The 22,635-nt window shown below is 37.8% G+C and overlaps 1 protein-coding gene across 1 annotated transcript in view; it reads left to right on the top strand.

Annotated features, from left to right (window-relative positions):
• EXOC6B (exocyst complex component 6B) overlaps window positions 1-22,635 on the top strand; it is a 534,006-nt gene that overhangs the window by 306,375 nt on the left and 204,996 nt on the right. The window contains exons 15-18 of the mRNA XM_006880883.1: window positions 672-781; window positions 3,213-3,324; window positions 9,061-9,195; window positions 15,889-16,068. Of these exons, the coding sequence (XP_006880945.1) occupies window positions 672-781; window positions 3,213-3,324; window positions 9,061-9,195; window positions 15,889-16,068 (537 nt within the window). The remainder of the gene's footprint in view (window positions 1-671; window positions 782-3,212; window positions 3,325-9,060; window positions 9,196-15,888; window positions 16,069-22,635) is intronic.

Below are 22,635 nucleotides of genomic sequence, written 5' to 3'. Positions count from 1 at the left end.
ATGATACTATTTTTCAAAAACAAACGTTCTGCAGGAGAAATATCGACAGTCTCCTCCTGTACAGTTAACTGCCTCTGAAAACCTGGAGGATCTGCTGTGTGTCAGTTCTGACACTGTGGTACACAATAACACAGTGGCGTTTACCCTTTTTTTGGAGTAGCATTAGCATTTAAGTGCATTGTGTTGTGTCTGTGACCACAGTAATGATATAGAACAGTTACATCCTAAAACTTTCCCTTGTTCTGCCTCTTTGCAGTCAGCTTCTATCCATGCCCCATGATTTGGTATCTGTTTATCACATTTACTTTTTTTAGAATTTTGTAAGAAAAAAATTTGTATCTTTTGAGATCAGTTTTTTAAAAACAGCATCATACCTTATGTTCATCCCTGTTATTGAATGTATTAGAAGAGTGTTTTAAATATATATTATTGCTCACTGTGTACTACAGTTAATCTCTCTACCAGTTGAAGGACATTTGGGTTATTGTTTTGTTTAAATTTATGTCTTAGTCTGTTAGTATCAGGAAACTCTTGGAGACAGTTTCATAAATTTGTGATTGTCTAAAAGTTCGAAATACTAAAGAAAGTTTATTTTGTGCTTTAATTACCTTGTAATTGTTTTCCGTGTGTGTTACATTCTGACTTAGTCTCTTTCATTCTTGAATTTACAGCAACCATTTCCAAAAAAGTTTCCTTTCTCTGAATTCGTGCCAAAAGTTTACAACCAAATTAAAGAATTTATCTATGCCTGTCTGAAATTTTCAGAAGATCTTCACCTAAGGTATAGTGTGAAACTATGGAAATGTACCCAGTTTTTGAGTTTGTGACTCTACAATGTATGGATGTGCTGAAAAACTTTGTGTATTTCCTTCACTTCTGATTTTGTAGGACTCAGTATTGGCCCTTCAGAGTAGTGTGTTGTTATTGTTATTAACTGCATTTGAGTTGAGCATGACTCATAGTGACCCCATGAACAAAAGACTGAAGCCCCTCTACATCCATCGACATTTATCATAGTTCATAGAGGTTTCGGAGGAATGCTGTTCAGGACGTGAATGCTACTCCTGCTTCCAAACCTGTCATAGTATGTTACTGCTTTTTTATGTGCCATTGAGTCTCCTGCGATGAATAGCAACCCTGCGTACAGCAGCTCTGAACCCTTCCCTGTCTTGAGCCAGTCTCACTAATTCTGACACACCAACCCCCATCACTTCAGTCGCTGTATTAGTTCATCTCATCTCATCTCATCTCATCTCATCTCATCTCATCTCATCTCATCTCATCTCATGTGTTAACTGTTCACAGTAGTATAGCGCAACTATATTCACCTAGTCAGGGTAGGAGGGAAGTTAGAAACTTGAATAATTTGTGTACTAAGAATGGCACTGCCAACTCAAAAACTCACAATTCAAATCCACCAGCTTCTCTGTGGGGTGAAGATAGGCAGCTCTCCCTCCCATGTGATTTATAGCTGGAAAAATTTCAGACAGTACCATATGAGGAAGAACCAGTGGCTATGAGAAATGAAGCTCAAGCTGTACTGAAGGCAAAAAATTAGGCCCAGGAATCAGTTGAATACCAGTTGATGTGTTTCAGCTAATACATGCAGCCCTGGATGTTTTCAGTAGTTTATACCAGGAAATTTGGAGGACAGTTACCTGACTGACTGACCGGAAAAGATCCTATTTGTCATCATTCCCAAGAAAGGTGAATCAACAGAATGTGGAATTATTGAACAATATCGTCGCTATCTTTCTTATGTAAGCAAAATACTGTTGAAGAGTATTCAAAAATGGCGAGAATAGTACATTGACAGGGAACTGCCAGAGATTCAAGCTGGTTTTAGAAGAGGCTATATGGCACCGGGGTATCATTGCTGAGGTCAGATGGATATTAGCTGAAAGCAGAGAATATCACAAGAATATCTGTTTGTATTGTAAAGACTATGCAAAGGCATATTTCTCTGTGGACCATAATAAGTTTTGGCAACATTGAGAAGAATGGGAATTCCAGAACACTTAATTATGCTCATACAGAATCTATACCTGGACCAATACTGAACAAATTTGTGAAGCCAGACTCTATAAAGGACATGGTGTCAGGTGTAGGAAGACTCATGCGTAATCTGCATTATGCAGATGACACAATATTTGCTGAAAATAAGGAGAATATAAAATTCTTGATGCAGAAGATCAAGGACTATACTCTTTGGTATGGATTACATCTGAACATTAAGAAAACAGAAGTTCTCACCACAGGACCAAAATTATGATAGGTGGAGAAAGGATTGAAGCTTTCAATTATTTTATATTGTTTGGATTAACAGTCAACACCTTTGGTACCAGCAGTCAGAAAATCCGGAGTCATATCACCTTGGGCAATTACTCTGTCAGAGACCTCTCCAAAATACTGTAGAGCAATGATGTCAGTTTGAAGACGAAAGGACACATGATTCAGGCTGTAGTCTTCTTGATCACCTGCTACAAATCATAGAGCTGGGCGGTAAATAAGGATGTAAGAGGAAGAATTGATGCATTAAATTTATGGTATTGGAGAAGAGTACTGAATATCCCATTGACTGACAAAAGAAAAAGTGCAACCTGAGTGCTCGTTGGAGGCAAAGATGCATCCTGTCTTGGAAGAAGCTTCATTTTTCATTCTTTAAATGTGTAGGTAGGCCAGGCTGTTTCTTGGAAAGGGACATCATGATTGGAAAAATGGAGAGTCATTGAAGGCATGGAAGACCCCTAATGAGATGAATTGACACAGTGACTTCAGCAATGGCCTCTAGGGCATCAGAGATGATGAGGATGGCACAAAATAGGACAGGGTGTAAGTCGTCTGTTCATACGGTCTTTATGAGTCGTGCTTGACGACACCTAACAACAACAACAATGGACCGAATTGTCAGGCTTAGAATTGTTTTGTTGTTTACTCACTGTCTGACTTAGAGCAAGTTACTTCTCTGTTCCTTTATTTCCTTAAAGTGGAGATAAAATAAAAGGACTTGATGTGATTATTATGAAGATTAAGTGAGTTTAATTCACTCAAGTTCTTAAAATAGTTCCTGGTACACAGCAGATTTTATTTATAGCTGCAGATATTTCCTTCACTGTTGTCCTCCTCACTCTGATTACTATTATAATTAATTGTATGTTTTCTGAAAGAATTCCATCACCTGATCTGACTGCCTCTTGCCGCATCTTTTTCAGTTCTACGGAAGTTGATGACATGATTCGTAAATCAACAAACCTGTTACTGACCAGGACTCTGAGCAACTCTCTGTTGAACGTCATTAAAAGGAAGAATATTGGACTTGCTGAGGTGAAGCCTCTAACCGCATTTGTTAACACCCTGTGGGAACACAGGCCAGGGTGCTAGCAGATACCTTAAGTTCCAGGTCTCGTGGGTAAAAAACGTCAACCTTTTTGCACAGTTATTGTGCTCTTCTTGATAGTGAGAGGACAAAACATCGTGTTCCTTTAATCATCTCTGAGAAATCTTTTTCGTTTTTTACAGTGTCACTTTTTCTTACTGTTTTCACTCGTTTTCTAGATTTATTAGGATGAATTTGTATCACTTGCCACTGATTAGATTTTTTTTAAAAAAAATTAGTTGGACAACATCAGATTCCTACCCAAATGAATAGCATTTCCAATGTAACAGCTGGGGAAACTATATTTCTTATACATAGCTCACTATTGCCAAAGATAGTCTTTAATTAGTATCAGTAGATTCAGTTTTTGTTTTGAAGTTTACCTCACATAAATGATTAATTAATTACTCTATCAGCATTAAAACTTTGGCAGAAATGCTAATGATTCTTTATTAAAGAAATATGGAAGAAAGGCATTATAGTCAGTATCTTAGGAAACGTCCTTATTTTACATAGGGAGGATCAATCTAATGCATATGCTGAGACTGATGTCTTGACTCATACAAGTTTGAGCCATTCGTACGGAATCTTAGAATTTAGAAAGATAGCTTCAATCTGCTGTGAATTGGAGATTATAGTGCCAAGTAGGAACTTAAAAAAAATTGTATTCACAAAGAATGGGCAAGGTGTTGGCCATATGTTTTACCTGTAGAGGTGTTTAGTTTGAAGGTCAGTGCGCTAAGAAAAAAATGAACTTTAGTAAATTTACACTGTCAAGGATTGTGGTCAAATTCAACAAATAGTTAAGGACCTTGGACTATAGGTAAAGACATCTGGAAGCCAGGTGAGCATCTATTTCTGATTTGGGGAGTGATTTTCTTTCTCTGAAGTAACATTTTGAAAGATTATAATGTGAGATATTGGCCATTATTGAGGTGTTCTTACAAAATCTTTTTTTTCCTTCAGTTGAAAGGTATCTTAGACATTACTTAATCCAGTCCCCCATTTTCCAGAGTTTCCCTCCTGTAAGGTACTTTCTTTTCATAGTCAAGAATACTATGAAAAAGGAAAATTGCAGTGAAGATTAAAATATTTTTCTCCTTTTGTTTTGTTCTTCCTTTTTGAATCCCATTTAGAATAGAAAGTTATATGATCATTTTTAAAAATCTCTCTGATATAACTCTCTTTATGCCATTCAATTGAGCAATCTCTTTTTCTAGATTGTGATTATAGTGAAAGTTTACAGCGAAGATGAAGTTTCATTCATTCATTGATGCACATTTTCCCTTTCCTCTCCCTCCCCCAATTCACATTGTGATGCTTGTCTTGTTCCATATTGTTAATTGCCATACATTTCAGTTTTCTGATAATCTCTGCTTTTGGCTCAGGTCCAGTAGACACCAACAGTGATAGTCCTTGTCTCACATTCTCTTCTGTGTATAACCTGCACTTCTGGTATATTTCTTTCAATATCTGGCTGCAGTAATTTTTTAATGACTTGAAACAGAATTTTACTAGCATGTGATCTTAATGATACTGTTTTATAATTTCCATATTCCTTTTTTTCTTTCTTTGTAGAAGAATATGTACAAATTTATTCTAGTTGCTTGGCCAGATGGCTTCCAGATTTCTTGGCATAATCAATTATATGCTTCCAGAATTGTATTCATTTGTTGAAGCACCTCAGCTAATCTCCCGTTGTTTCGCAGAACTTTTCCTGCCCCTCTCTTCTGTGCAGCTTTGACTTCTTCCTTCAGTCTAGCAGTCAGTGATCATATCTATGCTGCATCCTGGAAGAGTTGTACTTTGACCAGTTTGGGGGTCTTTTGGGGGGAGTATTGTGACTCTGTTTTCCTTCCGTCGTCTTTACTGAGTCCTGCTGAATTCTGTTTTTGTCAGTAGAACCCTTTGTTGATTTCACCCTCGAGGGTGAAATTTTGTTCAGTTATTTTACCTTAAGACATGTTAGTTTTATTCGTCTCTTTTCGTTTTGTAATTCCAGATCTTTGTACTTCTTACCATAATACTTTATTTTCTTGTCATCATTTGAAATCTTTAATTTCTTTCACTTCATCATCTCTTCTTTTCACTTTAACTGTACTAAAGAAGAAACTTCACAACCTCTTTTAACATCCATTTTGACCTGTTTTTTCTTAACCGTCCTATTAGAGACCACAGGTATCAAGTATTTGATTTTTATCATCTCCTGTGGGAGACCAAATACATCACCAGTTCTTTGCATTTTATTTTTTCTATATGAGATCCATGCCGTGTTGTCGTAGCCTTTATTTTTCTTCCTCTGCTGTAGTAGCAGTCGTATTTAAATCTTATCAGTTGTAATTCTACTAGACCTTGGACTCTGGACCCATAAGTTCCGAGTATTTTAAGTGTTATAGGTATTTTAGGGGGAGTTCTGGTGGTGTATTCTGTAGGGAGTTGTGCTGCTCACACCAAGACCCAATCTTCTGTAGGTTCAGATCCATCAGTGGCTCTGAGGGGGAAGAATGAGTAATCTCCTCTCTTGCTGTTGAGAGCATTGAAAGAGCTCTGGATAGTCAGCCATGAGTCAGTTCTGACTCGATGGCAGTGACTTTGAGGGAGCCCTCAACCAGGGCTCCCTTTGAGGGAGTTGCACTACTAACTTAAAGGAAAGGAGTTAGTTACACTGCTATTCCACCTCTCTAGTGGTTCAAATCCACCTGCAGCTCCTCAGAAAAAAAGATGAAAACTCTCCTTCCATGCACTTTTTACAACTTTGGGAAATCTACTGACGGGGCAGCTATTGAATTGGTTCCAACTCTACATCAATGAGAGGGAGAGAAAGAGAGATTTTAGTGTTGAGGGTGTTAACATGAATTTGTTCACACAACATTTCATTTCCTAGCTAGGGTAAAATAGATAGAATTCCTTGATGCCTTTAAGGATAGCCCACTTTTTTGTTAATGAGAACGGAGGCTGCTGCTTTAGTTCTTTGTCTTCTTGGCCATCTGACAGTTTAGGGACACTGATGGGGAGGAGTCTGATTTCTCATTTTCTTCCTTTGTGTTGCATCTGGAGCTTCAGTGAGTTGAGTTTTCTATTTTTGGAAGCAGGCTAATATAAATATTTGTGTATGCTCCTGAAGCAGTTTATAGTTGGGAATGGAAACTAATGGAGGTGATGAAGACATATTATCTCTGTAGCAAGTGAAGACTAGGGTCTTAGGTCTTCGGTTCCAGGGAAGTGGCTGGAGCAGGGTCAGAGGACACAAAACCTCCATAGTGTGTGTGCTGTTCCTTCCTTCCTGATCTAGAGTGGGAGAGAAAGAACATCTTCCAGTTCTGACTAGTTTTGAACTTAAGTGATAGCTGTCATTCTGTCTTTAATTGTGAAGGGTGATTGTTCAGTTGTTCTTCTTTTAATGAAGTCTTTGTACCGCTCTCAAATACATTTGTTGTTTTTATTGTTGTTTACATCAAGCACTGACCCATAGCTGATTCTCTAGCAGTTTTTCGGAGGCATTTAATCACATGGGAGGAGATTGCCCTTCCTTCTCCTGTGGAGCAGCTGGTGGGTTTGAACTTGCATGCTTACATTTACATAAGATATTAACAAATACCTACTCTGTTGTTACTTCCATGTCCTTGAAACAACGCTAAGGCTGATTTGGGCTGCTGCCGTGGTATATTTTTGTAAGAGAGTGGGAAGTAGGGGTTAAAAATACCATCAGAGGTACTCTAACTCTGATGGAAGTTGATATCTGAAATTGCTTTCTTTCATCTTTAAGTTTAAAATTACCCCCAAAGCATCTCACTTCACATTTGTAAATGAGGTTCTGAGGATTTTGGTATCTGTCATTCAGGAGTAAAGATCACTTAGACCTCATTAACAGACAATATTCCCTCTGAAAATGACATGGTATCTACTGTAATCCTAGAGTGTTTTAATAGTCTATTCTATACTCAGCAATGAAACATTTCAAAAGTGACTGACAGCCAGTTGATGCAATTCATGGTGATCTTTTGTGTTGACAGATCTTTAAAAAGTCATGGGAAATTACTACTGTACCCAGTTGAAACTGCCTCCTTTTTAAAAAAACTGCCAATATCCTGCAAAACAGGACAATTTTCTCTTTGACTGCCACTGGTTTTTTTATTTCTATAACATGACATGGTGCCTCTGTATTATTATTATTTCCTTTGACAGACAGAATGCCCTCCCTATAGGTAAAATGAATTTTAAAATAGAAATTTTTTTTAGTTCTCCAAATTATCTCTTACTTTTCTGACTTGCACATCAAGACAACCTTGCCAGTAGCCACCTTCCTACTCAGGAAGAAGAGTGATTTAATTTAGACAACTTAAATTTTTAAAGTTATTTTAGTCTTCCTCCAAGGGAGAAACAAAACGAAAGGAAAAAGTTGATGAATTACTTATTTTGATAGTTGGGTTTTTATTTGGTTTTTTCCCCTCTGTAGAGCATCCTAAAATTAAAGACTAGTTTCTTTTTTCTTAATTTTATGGAAGATAAATTTTATAGATTTGTCCAAAATTCATAGCCTCCAATTCAGGCACTGGTTTGAAGAGTAGGGCCTTCTGATCAAAGTTGTTGGAACAATATGTTGAAATAACATTTCTGGTCTTTACCTTTAATCATTATGTTTTAAAACAGTTTTTCCTTAGGTTGTTAAGGTAACACTAGTAGAGTGTAAGTTTCCTTTGACCTTCCTCCAAGGCTTTACTAAGATGTTTTCATTCTGAGTAAGAATGCACTTTCTCTTAGTCCATGCAGAGTGTAATGGGGAAGAACACACTTGGCCACCGTCATTCTAGTCATATGTTTTTTAAAAATGTTCCACTCTGTACAACAGTAACTCTTACTGAGGCATCATTCCAACATTTATATGCTGTTTTGAAATACTTTCTAGTTGCAAAAAAATATGTGCTACTTCACGCATCTCTTCAGTCCCCATTTCTTTTGCTTTCATCTGGGTCTTCCTCTTGCTCGTTATTTAAATCACTGGCTCTCCCTCTTGCTCATTTAAAGAATGGCTGAGAATATCAGCAGTGTGACCTAAGACTCTCTCCACCACCAGATACCACGTATTGTGAAAATTAAAAAGCTGAATATGTAGGGAAAAGACAATATTAGATTATTTTTAATTTTTTAAAAATTTTTCCTTCCCTTTTTGTTGTTGTGTTGTTAAGTGCTATTGCGTTGACTATGATTCACAAGGACCCGAAGAGCATAGGATAGAAACTGTCCTACCCCACGCCATCCTCACCACCTCTGCCATGGTCAAGCCCATTGCTGCAGTCACTAGATCGTTCTATCATACTGATAGACTTTGGGGAAAGTAAACATTTGGGGAAAGTTTTCATAATTAAAATATTAGTCAGTACCACTCGTTTTTAGTTAGGGTCAAGTTTTCGGGGAGTGGTTGCTTTTTGTTTGTTTGTTTGAAAGGTCAGCTGTGAGTGGAGAGTGAGTTTTAAGTTAGTGTAGGTGGTCATTAGGGTCAGGAAGGACACCTACACTCGTGCCTTAATGTACACTGCTCCTGCTACAGCCAGCCTCTGCTTGCCTGCAATTTGTTTGGGTTTTTTGTTGTTGGTTTTTTTCAGTATCTGCAGATTTATAGTGAACAACGCAAACCTGGGATAAACACTTGAATATGACTCTCTTATTTCCACATTGTTTTCCAGCTTGTTCAGATTATCATCAACACAACTCACTTAGAGAAGTCCTGTAAATACTTGGAAGAGTTCATTACCAACATCACTAATGTGCTTCCAGAGACAGTCCACACCACCAAGCTCTATGGGACGACAACCTTCAAGGTGAGCAGCTGCCACAGAACTGTGACCCTGGTTCTGGTGAGCGTGGTGGGAACACTTTAGTATAATCTGTAACATATCTTGGGTCTATTTTTAGATGTATACACAGAAGAAACAATTAAATATAAATGGTGTTTCCCAAACCCTTTCTTCTATTTTAGACATAAATGTGTCTATTTCCTAAGTTGGCAGTGATCGTAGTCAAGAATTCTTAATAGTGGCATGAATGGTAGTGGTTACTGTTGACCTCTATTCATTTCTAATTAGCTGTCTCTTCCTTTCTGTGCCTTTTCTCTAATGTTTTCTTATTTTGTAGTGAGGAATTTTTGCCCTTTGCTATGTGTTGTGAGCTCTGGTGGCTTATAATGAGTTTTACTGTTTGTGATAAGGGGTGTGGTTCAAATCCACCAGCTGCTCCACGGGAGGAAAGTGGGCAGTTCCCTCCCATTTGATTAAAACACACTGCGGCACCGGGCTTAGAAACACATTTAGCCGTCATTTGTGGCAAGGTTTTTAACTAACTCTGGGAACCCACTGGAGGGTCAGCTGTGGGTTGATTCTGACTGGACGGTACACAACAATAACATTGTATTTAGCATTTTCTTTTCACAAGTCCATGCTAGTGGTTTGAGCCAGCTTTGGATCAAACAGGAAAGATGATACTCCTACAGAGAAAAGTATACTCACGGTGGATAAGCTTGTGGGGCTTTATTATCGAAGCTCTTTTAGGACTCTGGTATGTTGCCATGTGCACTTGAATTGAGTATTAAGAAGAAGTAACAGGGCAGCTTCTGAACTTCCTTTCAAAGGGTGGATTCTGATATGAAGCCTAGCTTGTATGGTTTGAATGTTTGGTTTTTGTTTAGTTCTGCATATTCAGAGTCACCCTTTTGAACTTCACACATTGATCTCAATTAGTTCTACCCTTAAATCCATGATTCATACCCCTTTTCTAATGCATTATATATACAGTCAGGGAAAAGTCAGAGCCAAGGTGAGGCACTATGGTGGGGTAGTTGTTAGGGAGGTGCTCTGCTGACCCAAAGGCCACACCTGTCTGGATTCCTTCAGTGATTCTTTCGGAGAAAATGGGCGATGCCATTTCCAGCATTGAAAATTCAGTGGAGGATAAGCTATGAGATGGTCCAGACGGCAGAGGGAGAGAGTGAGAGAGAAGAAAGAGAGTGTGTGTAAGGAGCTCTGATGGTGTGGTACATCCGAAAGGTCTTCTCGAAGAAGGTATGCAGTATTCCCCCAAATACACACACACACACTCTCTCTCTCTCTCTCTCTCTCTCACACACACACTCTCACACACATGACTGACAACTACTCATCAATTCGACAGCAGTTATTTAGTGCTACTTTTACTTGATTCATTTTCTTCTTTATTAGTTCTTTTCCTGGAAAGTAGAAATAAGGTGAGTCAAATTCAGTTCACATTGCTTCTTGTATTTTGTCAGAGAAAGAAAATTATTACAACCTACTCTTTTTTTGATTGTAAGAAAAATTCAGATGTTCACCCATAAAATAAGCTTTTTGGATGTACCGGTGTGATTAGGTCTGCTGCTGAACAGCATTGCATATTCATGATGTTATATGGTTGGTTGTTTCTAACTACCTCCCAATTGACTTAACAATTATTTGTTATATCATCTTCGTTTCTTTACTGGGACATTTTAAAACAATCAATCCAAAGGCACTAGGTTTAAATCCCCCAGATGCTCCCCTAGAGAAAAATGGGCAGTCTCCTCCTGTGTGATTTACTGCCTCTGAAAACCTGCTGGAAGGGCTCCTATGAGCCAGTTTCAATATGTTGGTCCATAATGACATTGTTATATTAAAATTTATTATCCTTATAAGTTTTGGGAGGGTGGAAGGACAGTGCAGGAGAGGAGGACCATTGATGAGATGGATTGACTCAGTGACTGGGGTAATGGGGGTAGGTGTGTCGGAGACAGTGAGATTGATACAGGATAGAGCAGGGTTAGGTCACTGTGAGTCGCAGGTGACTTGATGGCACATAACAACAACATAATTGTCTAAGGTCATTCTGAAGTTTCTAAAGTTCTGTGGTGTTTTCTTATTTATCCTTGGAGATTCTTTATAACAATATTGTTTTAATATATTACTTTAATACACTGTTCTAAAATAAAGAATAAAATAAGAAAAATACTACAAGAACTTCAGAAACTTCAGAATGACCTTAGAAAATTAATGATAACAAATTTTAATATAACATACATTGTGTTGTTATGGACCATCATATTGGAACTGGCTCATAGCTGCCCTTCCAACAGGTTTTCAGAGGCATTAAGTCACGCAGGAGGAGAATTCCTCTTTTTCTCCAGGGGAGCAGCTGCGGGATTTGAACCTAGAGCTTTTTGGTTGGTGGTGCAATTTCCACCCCGCAAGCCACCTATAGCTCCCTAATCTAATATGTTGTTGTTCTTTTGTGCTGTTAAGTTGGAACCAACTTGTAACTGACCTTCCAGCAGGTTTTCAGAGGCAGTAAATTGCATGGGAGGAGATTACACATCTTTAACCTGTGGAGTAGCTGGTGAATTTGAACCAACTGTGTATTGGTAGCAAATTCCTACTATTAAACAACCAGAGCTCCCTAATATAATAGATACTAAGTGATAATCATAATAAGTTATAACTTCTTATATAGACTAACATTAAGGAGCATGAGCAAAACTTCCTTTTTTTAAAAAATCCATTTGGACATACTGTGAAAACCAAAGTTTCTCCAGGAAAAGATGTTGAAAGGACTATAGTTTAGTGATGAGCAGAGAATAAGGAAAGAGAAGGGGAAGCTCATTTGCATTTTTATTAGAGAAAAGATGTGTAAAGCCTATTGCTCCTCTTTTTAATCCAAGTCTCACTTTTCTTGTTTCAAAGTCTTTTCAAACTATGTGTAATCTTACGGCTAAATTCTTTCCAAAGGAAAGCCTGTGTGGTGTTGCTGTCTCAGCATTGAAAATTCTGAGAGAGACTTTAAGACAGACAGAAAGCCATAGGGTTGAACAACCAGTTAAATCTTTATGTAAAAAAAAAATCTTTATATGCCGAGTTAAAGAGAGATTCTGGAGACCACTTAAAGGTTACGTTGACAGTGATGATTGGAAACACTGATTGCTTAAAACACATCCAAAGTTTATTTTTACCAGGGCTGTTTCAGACCAGTTAACCCCAAACTCAGTATAAACATGGCAATTATAACAGTTCCATGTTGTGTATTTTCCTAAGCTACTGTTTCCAGAAACATTGCCTTGCACATGGAAACCTTTGTTCTGGAAAAAGAGCAAAAAGAATCAGGTCTTCAAGGTATTTTCTTGCAGAACTCCCTCTTGTTTGTGCTATGTGTGACACAACTGAGCTGTCATTCTTAGTTTTCCTTATACATAGACTTTTATCATTTTGTTACAAAAGAGAAAATGGCTTTGTCCATTTACTCTAGTACACATACTGCTTGAGTACTATGTGACAGTCTGGTGGAATCTTGGGAAGAGAGAGTAAAAATACTCCCTGGACTTTGAGTTTGTGATCTACAGAGAAGTAAGACATGATATATTCTGTAAAGACCTGTAAAAGATACTAGAACAATGGATTAAATATGTTCAATTCCTCATTGATTTGACAGATTTTTAGAAAACCTTTATTATGTACCAGGTAAGGGTATAAAAAGTGAGAAAATTGCCATAAATCTCATGTGTTTCAGAGAACAGTTGTTCAGTTTTCAATAAATGACAACGTCATAGGATTTTCAACAATTCATTTCAGTGAATGTCAATAACCTTAGATAGCTTATAGTCTTCTGATGCTATAATGTTTTTTGTTTGTTTGTTTTTCTTGATAAGACTTAGTGAGAAAAAGAAATGATCTAGGTGAAATTGATCCTTTTGAATTTCCGAGGAGTTGTGCATTGGTGGGTATTGGTATGGTCAAAGAATCACTCAGAAGTTTATCTGGCTGGACATTAATGTATCAGTCACTGATAACAGAAGTGGTAGAATATGAGAAGGCAGATGACTTCTGGTCTTGTACATGACTAGAAATATGTTGAACTTTATTCTGATGTTAGGTGTGACATCATTAGAAGATTTTAGTGGTAATGACATGATCTATATTTTTAGTGGGTAACATTGGTTGCTATCTGGAAAATTAACCATAACTTAATAATAAAGGAAGAAGATTAATCTGTTTGCAGGCTGTTGTAGACCAAGTAAGTAATAGTGTTAGATGTAAAAGTGATAAGATCTGTTTTTGAAGGTTGAGATAACAAGTCATGGTGTTGACTTGAGTATGGATTTTTAAGAGATAGTGTAATGTCAAGGATAATGTTAAAGTTTTGAAGTGAGCGAACTGAGTGAATCAGGTACAGTTGAGGTGAGGAATATGGAGAAATCACGTATTTGGGAAGAGGCAGGAAAAACTGAGACTTCTCTGTTAAGCTTGAACTAGTTAATATAGTTATTTGCATAGAGCTGTTTAGTAGAAAAGGCAAACTAAGAGCTAGAGAGAAAAATTTCAAATTTTACAGTGTAAATGTTCTTAAGTGGGTTTTCAGAGGCTGTAAATCGCATTGCCTATCTTTCTCCCACAGAATCTACATATGGTGGATTCAAATCAACTGCCTTTGATTGTCAGTGGAACTCCTTACCACTAGGCCACCACAAACTGTATTATATACTGAATACACTTATTCAAGTTTTGTGAAAAGTTTTGTATTGAAGTTGTGTGAAATTTATACAACATGATTTTGAATTAAAAATAAGATTACAAAACATCAATAGTATGTGAGCTCTGATGCCTTGCATTTGCACTTGCCAACCTAAAGATACGCAGTTCAAATCCACCATCTGCTCCGTGGGAGAAAGATTATCAGTCTCTTCTGATGTGATTGACAGCATCCAAAAACCTGATGGAGGATCACCTATGAGTCAGTTCAAACTTGCCAGTGGACAATATTTATTATATAGTTCTTGCAACGGATTATCTGTCTCTGGGTGTGTGTGTGTGTGTATATATATATATTTTTTTTTACTGGAATGAAAGTTTACAAATTGGATTGGTTTTTATTTAATCATTCATAGACAATTTTTATAATGTTAATCACTTTGGACTAATACAATTAACTAATTACAATGTCTAATCAATCCCTTTGTGTATTACCTTTTCTGTTACTCAGTTCATTTATTAATTTTTTATCTCTTCACAAAGAGATATAGAATATTTCCTTAAATGTTAATTGATTTTCTATAGTAGAAGAATTTTAGGTTTTTATTTATAGTTTTTATAATTTCTTAAACATTTTATAATGATTTGAAATATTATAGAAACTAATTTCTTTTTGCTTTGATTCAGAAATAACAATTTCTTAGGTAGTTAATATGAAGAGTATAGTATTAGAGTGAAAGAAGGTAGAGATCTCCCCTACAATGCTAGGTACAAGCAGAGAGAAGGGTGGTTGTCGCTGTGTATTGTTGAGTCATAACTGACCCATAGCTGACCCTAAACAGTAATATATGTCTTGAATGACAGCATGTTGGGAGAAGATCTGATTGAAGACAGAGGATTCATTTCATGAATTCCTATGACTATAAGCTGCTGGAATTTATGAAATCAACCAAAGAAAGCTACAAGAGTACAATCCAGAGAAGGGAGGAGGGGAACAAAGCCACACTTCTGTTAAAGCCAGGGGAGGACAAAGTTTTAAGCAGAGTGCTTAATGAAGACCACGTAAAAACAGACTTAAAAAAAGGAATTTTGGATGTGGTAGTGAGGAGGCCACTAGTTACATTTGACCAGTCCATGTTAGTAAGATGTCAGCTCTTGATTGCCTTGGTGCAGTGTAGACCATTTTGTCATAAAGTTTTCTTAGAACATCAGTTCCACAGCATTTAGGGTTTTTACTTACTATGCTGATGTACAGTGTGAATCTATGAGATAAGACTGCTTTTGCTTCCTTAATCCAGAAACTCAGATGCTGTTTCTTTAGTATTTTACAGGGTTAACTTATACGTTTTAGAAATTATTAGTTTATACCAATATTTGAGAAAATTTGATAATTTTCTTCAAGACTATTTCTCAGAGTGTAATTTTTATAGAAATAAGGAAAAAAGGTAGAAGAAAGAATTTGAGGTATCTCTTTCCGTTCTAAGTATGTGTGTGTGTATAATTCAGATTTCCTATTGAAATTCTCTGTCTTTCAAAAATGAGAAAGAATATAAAGGATGGTAACTAATTGGAATATGTTGCATAAAATGTTTTGTTTTTTAAAAATCTGAAACTTAAGTGTAGTTATAAGTTAAAGGAAAGGAAAAAGTTGTTAGGAGAAGTTGGTCTAGGAAAGACAATTCTTGGAGCCCCAGAAGAGGTAAAAAGAAATAGGATCCTGAGAGCAAGTTGAGCTCTGAACAAGGATAAGAAAGTTAAAAAAGATGCAGAAATCTTAGACTAGTGTAGATAATTTACCCATTTATGAAACAACAAAAGACCTTGTCTTATAGACAAAGGAAAAGAGCAAAAAACACTTGAAGTTGTTTTAGAAAAATGGATGGGGACAGTGATAGTACTGAATATGTTCAGTTATGTTACCTAATGGTATGAGTATAGTGTCTCCAAGCACACGTCTCTGCCTTGCCCACACTGTAGCTTTCCTGAGGTTTCATATTCTTTCTTTTTTCCCAGGATGCTAGGCATGCAGCTGAGGAAGAGATTTATACCAACCTAAACCAGAAGATCGACCAGTTTCTGCAGCTGGCTGACTATGACTGGATGGCAGGAGATTTGGGCAGCAAAGCCAGTGACTACCTGATCGACCTCATTGCCTTCCTCCGTAGCACCTTTACTGTCTTCACACACCTTCCTGTAAGTGACTTTTGTTTAGTTTTGCTTGCAATAGAAGAGAAAAGCATTTCCCTTCAGGTCTCCTTTAGTGAGGACTTTTGTTTCTGCTCTAACTATCCAAGAAGTTGTTGAGACTCTCAGTCACATAATTTTCAGCCCTTAAAAGGACTAGATGAACCCATTTCTGTAACTTTTTCGTTGACTTCTGCATTTTATTTATTCTTAAAATGGTCTATAATATCATGATTTCTTATCAAGATTCCTGCTGACTTGAAGATAACTGATGTATAGACAGAGTGTAATTTTTATAGAAATAGGGAAAAAGGTAGAAGAAAGAATTTGAGGTATCTCTTTCCATTCTAAGTATGTGTGTGTATATAATTCAGATTTCCTATTGAAATTCTCTCTTTCAAAAATCTACTTTGTGTTCTGACCTCTATTTTCTCTGACATTTTAATGAGTCATTTTAAAGTCACTGTTTGCTGACTCCAGTGCTCCAGGTGTTCACCTGAATCTGTTTGATTTGTCCTTTGATTACTTTTCCTATGATCTGTCTCTATACAATGCTAGTATTTTTTGATTGATGTTAGACATTGTGTTTAAATATGTTTCAGTTGATAGTTTCCAGTTTCCCATTCCTTTGCTAAGTAGGCTAGGTGGGTAGGTAGGTGGTGGTTTGTGACTGATCACCTTTATCTAGTCACGGACTAAGCTGAATCATGGTTGAGCTATGGTTGCTATCCACTTCTGTTTTTCCCCTTTTACTAGGATGTGATTTTGCAGGACTTTATTAAGGCCATTATCTTGTCAACACCAAATAGGGTATGGAAATTTTACTTCTCACAGAAACTTTCTTTTTTATTTTATTATTAATCCTTTTATTTTTCCATACTTTAAAAAAATTTTTTATACTGGTTTATATAACAAAGTTGATAAAGTTTATATACATTGTTTTTCACACTGGGTATTTCCTCTTTCCTTTACCCACACCCTCCATCAAATTGTGTGACCCTATGATTAAGCTCCTCCGTCCTTGGATCCTTGTGTTCACTCTACAATAATGGTCCTATGCAGTATTTGTCTTTATAAGACTGAGTTAGTTCACTTAACATAATGCTCTCAGCCCCTCCCATGTTAGATAGTAATTTAAAAAATCATTGCTTCTTTGTACTGCGCAGTATTCCATTATGTGAATGTACCATACTTCCTCAGTCCATTCCATTGTGGTTGGGCATATGGGCTGTTTCCATTTTCTTGCAATGGTGAAGAGTGCTGCCATGAACATTGGTGTACAAGTCTCCATTTGTTCTTGTAATGTTGAATAACACTGCTCGAACTTTTTCTCTTTATTTTTTTTTCTATAATTATATTTTATTAATTTTCATAAACATTTACAGAGATTTGGGGCTTCCACTCATTCATTGTTGCACTATTCTCTCTACCCTCCTCCCAGTTTGTTCTTGTCCAAATGCCACAGTGCTTGTCAAAGCCAGTTCTGATTAATCTTCTTTGTCAGTGTGTCCTTTGCCATTCCCTATCACTCCTCCCTGAGAGAGACTTCACCCTGAGTCATAAGGAAAAGGGGATGGCGTATTCTCTTAGCTACTTCCTGCTGAAAAGGGATGCTGTGGGTTTCAGGGTGAAGGTCTTTTCTCACTACTCTAAAGGGCCCCTTGCCAATTTGTCCAAGCCCGTTATTACAGTCCCAAGATATATTTGTGATATATATATGTGATATATTTGATTGCTTCCTAAGCATCTGAACGTTGGACAGTGAAAAAGATGACTGAGGAAGAATAGATGACTTTGAATTGTGTTGGCAAGTAGTTGACTATCCCATGGCCTGCCAGAAGAACAAACAAATCTGTTTTGGAGGTACTGTAAGCAGGGTGCTCCTTAGAAGCAAGGATGGTGAAAATTCGTCTCATATACTTTAAGCATGTAATCAGGAGGGTCTGCACTTTGAAAATGACATTATCCTTGGAAAAGTGGAGGGTCAATGAGGGAAAAGAAGTCTATCAATGAAATGGACTGAAACAGTGACTGCTAGAGGATTGTGGAGATTGTGAGGATTGTGCAGGATAGGCAAGGTTTCAGTCTTATTTATAAGGTGGCTCTAAGTCATAGGTGACTTAACAGCACATAATAACAATAACAGCAGATCCCTTAGTACTATTAAACATTATGGAGGACTCCAGCTTTTGTTGAGATGGATGGATGGGTGGATGGACGGACAGATAATTTATTGTGTTCATCTTAATATAAATGAGTACTGTTATTTAAAATATTAAGATGGATAAATCATTCAATATCTTATTAGAACTGAATACTGAGACATTTTAATATGCGTATACTTATTTTAAAATAACAGTAACCCATTCAATAATTAGTCACACACATATTTTTCCTAGTAAAGTATATTTTCCAAAACAAAAGACATGCTCTGAGAGAGTGACATCGTTGTTGTTATGTGCCATCAAGTCACCTGTAACTCATATAGACCTTATGTACAACAGCTCTAAACCCTACACCATCTTAAGCCAATTTCATTGTCTCCAATACATGTGTCCCCTATTATCCCAGTCACTGAATCAATCCATCTCATTCTGGGTCTTCCTCTTTTTTTTGTCCCTTCACCCTGCCGAGCATTATGACCCTCCCCAAGGACTGGTCACTCCTGGCAACATGCCCAAAGTATGTCAGACAGAGCTTCGGAATCCTTGCCTCTGAGGAGCAGCCAAGTTTTGCCCTCCCTAGGATGGACCTGTTTGTTCTTCTAGCAGTCCATATTCAATACTCTTCTCCAGCACCACAGCTCAGAGGCATCAATCCTCCTATCATCCCTAGTCATACCTTGTAATACATATTTTTAATTTCATGTAATGTATTTTGAGATGGACCAGCTTTGGCCACTTTGAATCAGATAATCATATGGTGTACTCTGCATGGAATGAAAAACAGGAAAAATAGTGTTGAATTCATGGTAAAAAAGTCAATTTCAAGTTCTATCCTGAAATACAATGTTGTGAGGGATAGGATTAACTGTAGACTTAGGGGAATTTTATTTTAGGAAATGAGTATTCAAGATTATCCTAAAACCAATAAAGTTTTATATATAGTAAATGATAACAATGTATACACTTAATAAGCCTTTAATATGTATTTTATGCTTTTAATAGGTAATTATTAATATTAAAACTTGAGTCTTTTTGTAGTATATACAAAGGCATCAGCCATTTTGCAGTTATTATAATGTTGATAAGCTGCCTTACCGATGCTGAAGGAAATGTTGGCTCCTGAGGGGACATTTAATTGTCCTCTTTCTTTAGGGTTCCCCTTTCCTTTAGCAGTAGTCCTTGGGGATCCTCCCAGTGTTTTTTGTTTTGTTTATCTCTTTACCTTCTTAGTGGAATCTAGCTCTCAAGAGTACGGCAAGGAGGTAGAGAGTCTAATGAGTGTTAGCTTCAGCATGTTGAGTGTCAGTAAAAATGCTTCCGCCTCCAATCCTAGTCCATAGCTGGAGGAGATCTGATGTCACAGAGGTTAAAGCATTTGGCTGCTAACCACAAGGTCAATTGTTTGAATCTACTAGCCACTCCTCTCGAAAATGTGACAGTCTGCTTCTGTCAGCATTTTCAGCTTTGGGAATCCTATTGGGAATTTCCGCTTTGTGTTATAGGGAGCTCCGGTGGTCTAGTGGTAAGAATTTGTGCCACCAGCTTGAAGGCACATGATTCAAATCCACCAGCTGCTCCTTGGGAGAAAGATGAGTAGTCGCCTTCTCTGTGATATATAGCCTCTGAAGAATCACCGGAAGGTTATCTAAAAGTTGGCCCCAACTTAATGCATATAACAATAGCTCTTAACTTCTAGGGTCACCATGAATCAGACTGGACTTGACAGTTGTTGTTATGTGCCACCGAGTTGCTTGCGACTCATAGCGACCCTTTGTACAACAGCCTTAAACTCTGCTCCGTCCTGTGCCAATCGCACTGTCTCCGACACACCCATCCCAATTAACCCAGTCACTGAATCAATCCATCTCTTAGAGGGCCTTCCTCTCCTGCGCCGTCCCTCCACCCTCCCAAGCATGACGTCCCTCTCCAAGGACCAGTCCTTCCTTACAACATGTCCAAAGTATGTTAGATGGAGCCTCAGAATCCTTTCCTCCAAGGAACTACCTGGTTTAACCCTTTCCAGGACAAATCTGTTTGTTTTCCTAGCAGTCCATGGTATTCTCAATACTCTTCTCCAGCACCACAGCTCAAAGGCATCAATTCTCCTTCTATCCTTCTTAGTCATTGTCCAACTCTCTGATGCATAACAAGTGATAGCAAAGACCATGGCATGAATCCGACGCACCTTAGGCTCCAAAGAGTCAACATTGCTCTTACAGTACTTTGGAGAGGTCCCTAACAGCAGACTTTCCCATGGCAATAAGTCTTTTAATTTCCTGACTACTGTTGCCGAGAGTGTTGACTGTGGAGCCAAGCAAACTAAAGCTGTGAACAATCTCGATCTCTTCACCATCCATCCTGATGCTGCCAATTGGTCCAGTGGTGAGAATCTTTGTCTTCTTGACATTGAGCTTCAATCCATACTTGACAGTAGTTTATTTAATTTGGCTTAAGCCCAGCTCTGGAGCTAATTCATGACTCCAGTCTATGGTAGTAGCTTTGGTTAGCTCTGTCTGGACCTATTCTGCCTGTGCTGCTGAGAGACAGCTACTAGGCTTGGTACAGTATTAGAGCTAAAGCTCTTTGTGGAAACCCAAGGCAGCTGCTAGGGCCCTCTTTCTGAGTCTGTGAGCTCCTCTGTGGTAGATAGCACTGGATCTGATTGGTTGTTTAATTGAAAGCTACCGTTCCCCACAACTCCCAAACATATCAGTCGTGAATGTCAGCTTATCTTGGGACTCCCCTTCACTGTTTGCCATGAGTTAACAAAACACCTCTCTCACTGATGCTTACTTCCTTGCTTAAAAACCTTTGCTGTATCCCCAGTCTCTACCTTGTATGACTTCTTTCGTGCGTCCCTCTCTGAACTGTGTCACGCTTTCTTTGATTTTGTGTCATGTGTCTTTGATTTCACATAGCCTAAGCAGATGGTGGGCTCCAGTGCTTTCCCGCCAACGGCCTGAGAGGCTCTCTGAGAAAGTTGTCTTGTCCAGAAGCCAGGATCCAGTGGCTACTTATCTCCCTTCCAGATCTCTCTAGTCCACTTATCTGTACTCTACTCTCTGTTAGCAGACATGTGAACACTGAGGGCGTTGCTTTCTGGAATGCTCAATTATTTGGTTCTTATTTTCTCTATATTATGGACTGTCAAATTTTTATAGAAAGAAAACAATTTATAGATGGCTACTATGAGTATTATTCCTGACTCAGATACTTATTATGCTGTCCCTTTTATTTAGAATAAAAATGAAATAGCCAATGGTATGTAAGAGATCTGTTTCAAAGGCACCTAATTTGGAATAAGTTTAAAAAAGTAAATTTAGTTGGCATATAATGAATAACTTCATAAATGCAACCTGAGTTGGTTAATTTATAGGCAGTGTACGAAGACAGGCTAGCGTCATGGCACTGTGACGAAGGTGACCCATGCATATGATAGAGGTTAGACAGAACAGCAGAGGCAACTTCCGCTCCTGAGGTGCCATAATTTGACCTCTCTCTGCTGGGACAGCAGGTAAGGAATGACTTGATCATATATCTGATGGTTAGAGGTCATACAGCACAGGAATTATGAAAGAAACTAATGATGATGTTCATATTAGAGCCACCAGCTAATAAGTAGCAATACATGATTTTGGAGAAATTATCATCTGATGCTTCTTGTATTATTCTTATTTACATATAAAAATACTTATGTTTTGATCCATTATAGCTACAGAACTTCACTGAGAAAGATCTCTTCTAATATATCACTGTAGCTATATCTTCTGTTAGCTACAATTATTATTGTTTTTGTTGTTACATGCTGTTGAGTCACCTGCAACCCTGGGTGTGCATTAGCTTGAAGCCTGCCCTGTCTTGAGCCGGTCTCACTGACTTCAATGCACCAATGCCCATAAACCCAGTTATTGTGTCAATCCATCTCATTCAGGGTCGTTATCTCCTGCTTTGTCCCTCCATCCTTCCAAGCATGATGTCCTTCTCCAGGTACTGGGCCCTCCTGGCCACATTTCCAAAGTATGTGAGATATGTGAGACACAGCTTAAAAATCCTTGCCTCCAAGGAGAAACAAGGTTTCACCCTCTCTGGGACAGACCTGTTAGTTCTCTTGGCAGTATGTTCAATATTCTTCTCCAGCACCTTTGACTCAAAGGCACTGATTGTTCTTCTGTCATCCTTAGTCACTGACCAGCTCTCTGATGCATAGCAAGTAATTGCAAAGACCATGGCCTGGATCAGGTGTACCTTAGTCTCCATTGAAAGAGAAATAATGCTGTAAGACAGATTGAAAAAAGGAACATGCACATTAAAGATACAAGTTTAAAATAAGTTTAACAGTTCATTGTTCCAGTATGTTGTTGTTGTTGTTATGTGCCGTGGAGTCATTTGTGACTCATAGCGACCCTGTGTA

The sequence above is a fragment of the Elephantulus edwardii genome, unplaced genomic scaffold (assembly GCF_000299155.1).
Source record: "Elephantulus edwardii isolate Elephantulus edwardi_28Jun2011 unplaced genomic scaffold, EleEdw1.0 scaffold00011, whole genome shotgun sequence".
NCBI classification, from domain to species: Eukaryota; Metazoa; Chordata; class Mammalia; order Macroscelidea; family Macroscelididae; genus Elephantulus; species Elephantulus edwardii.
The sequence above is the reverse complement of the archived record's forward strand: the minus strand, read 5'-3'. Positions and strand labels throughout refer to the sequence as shown.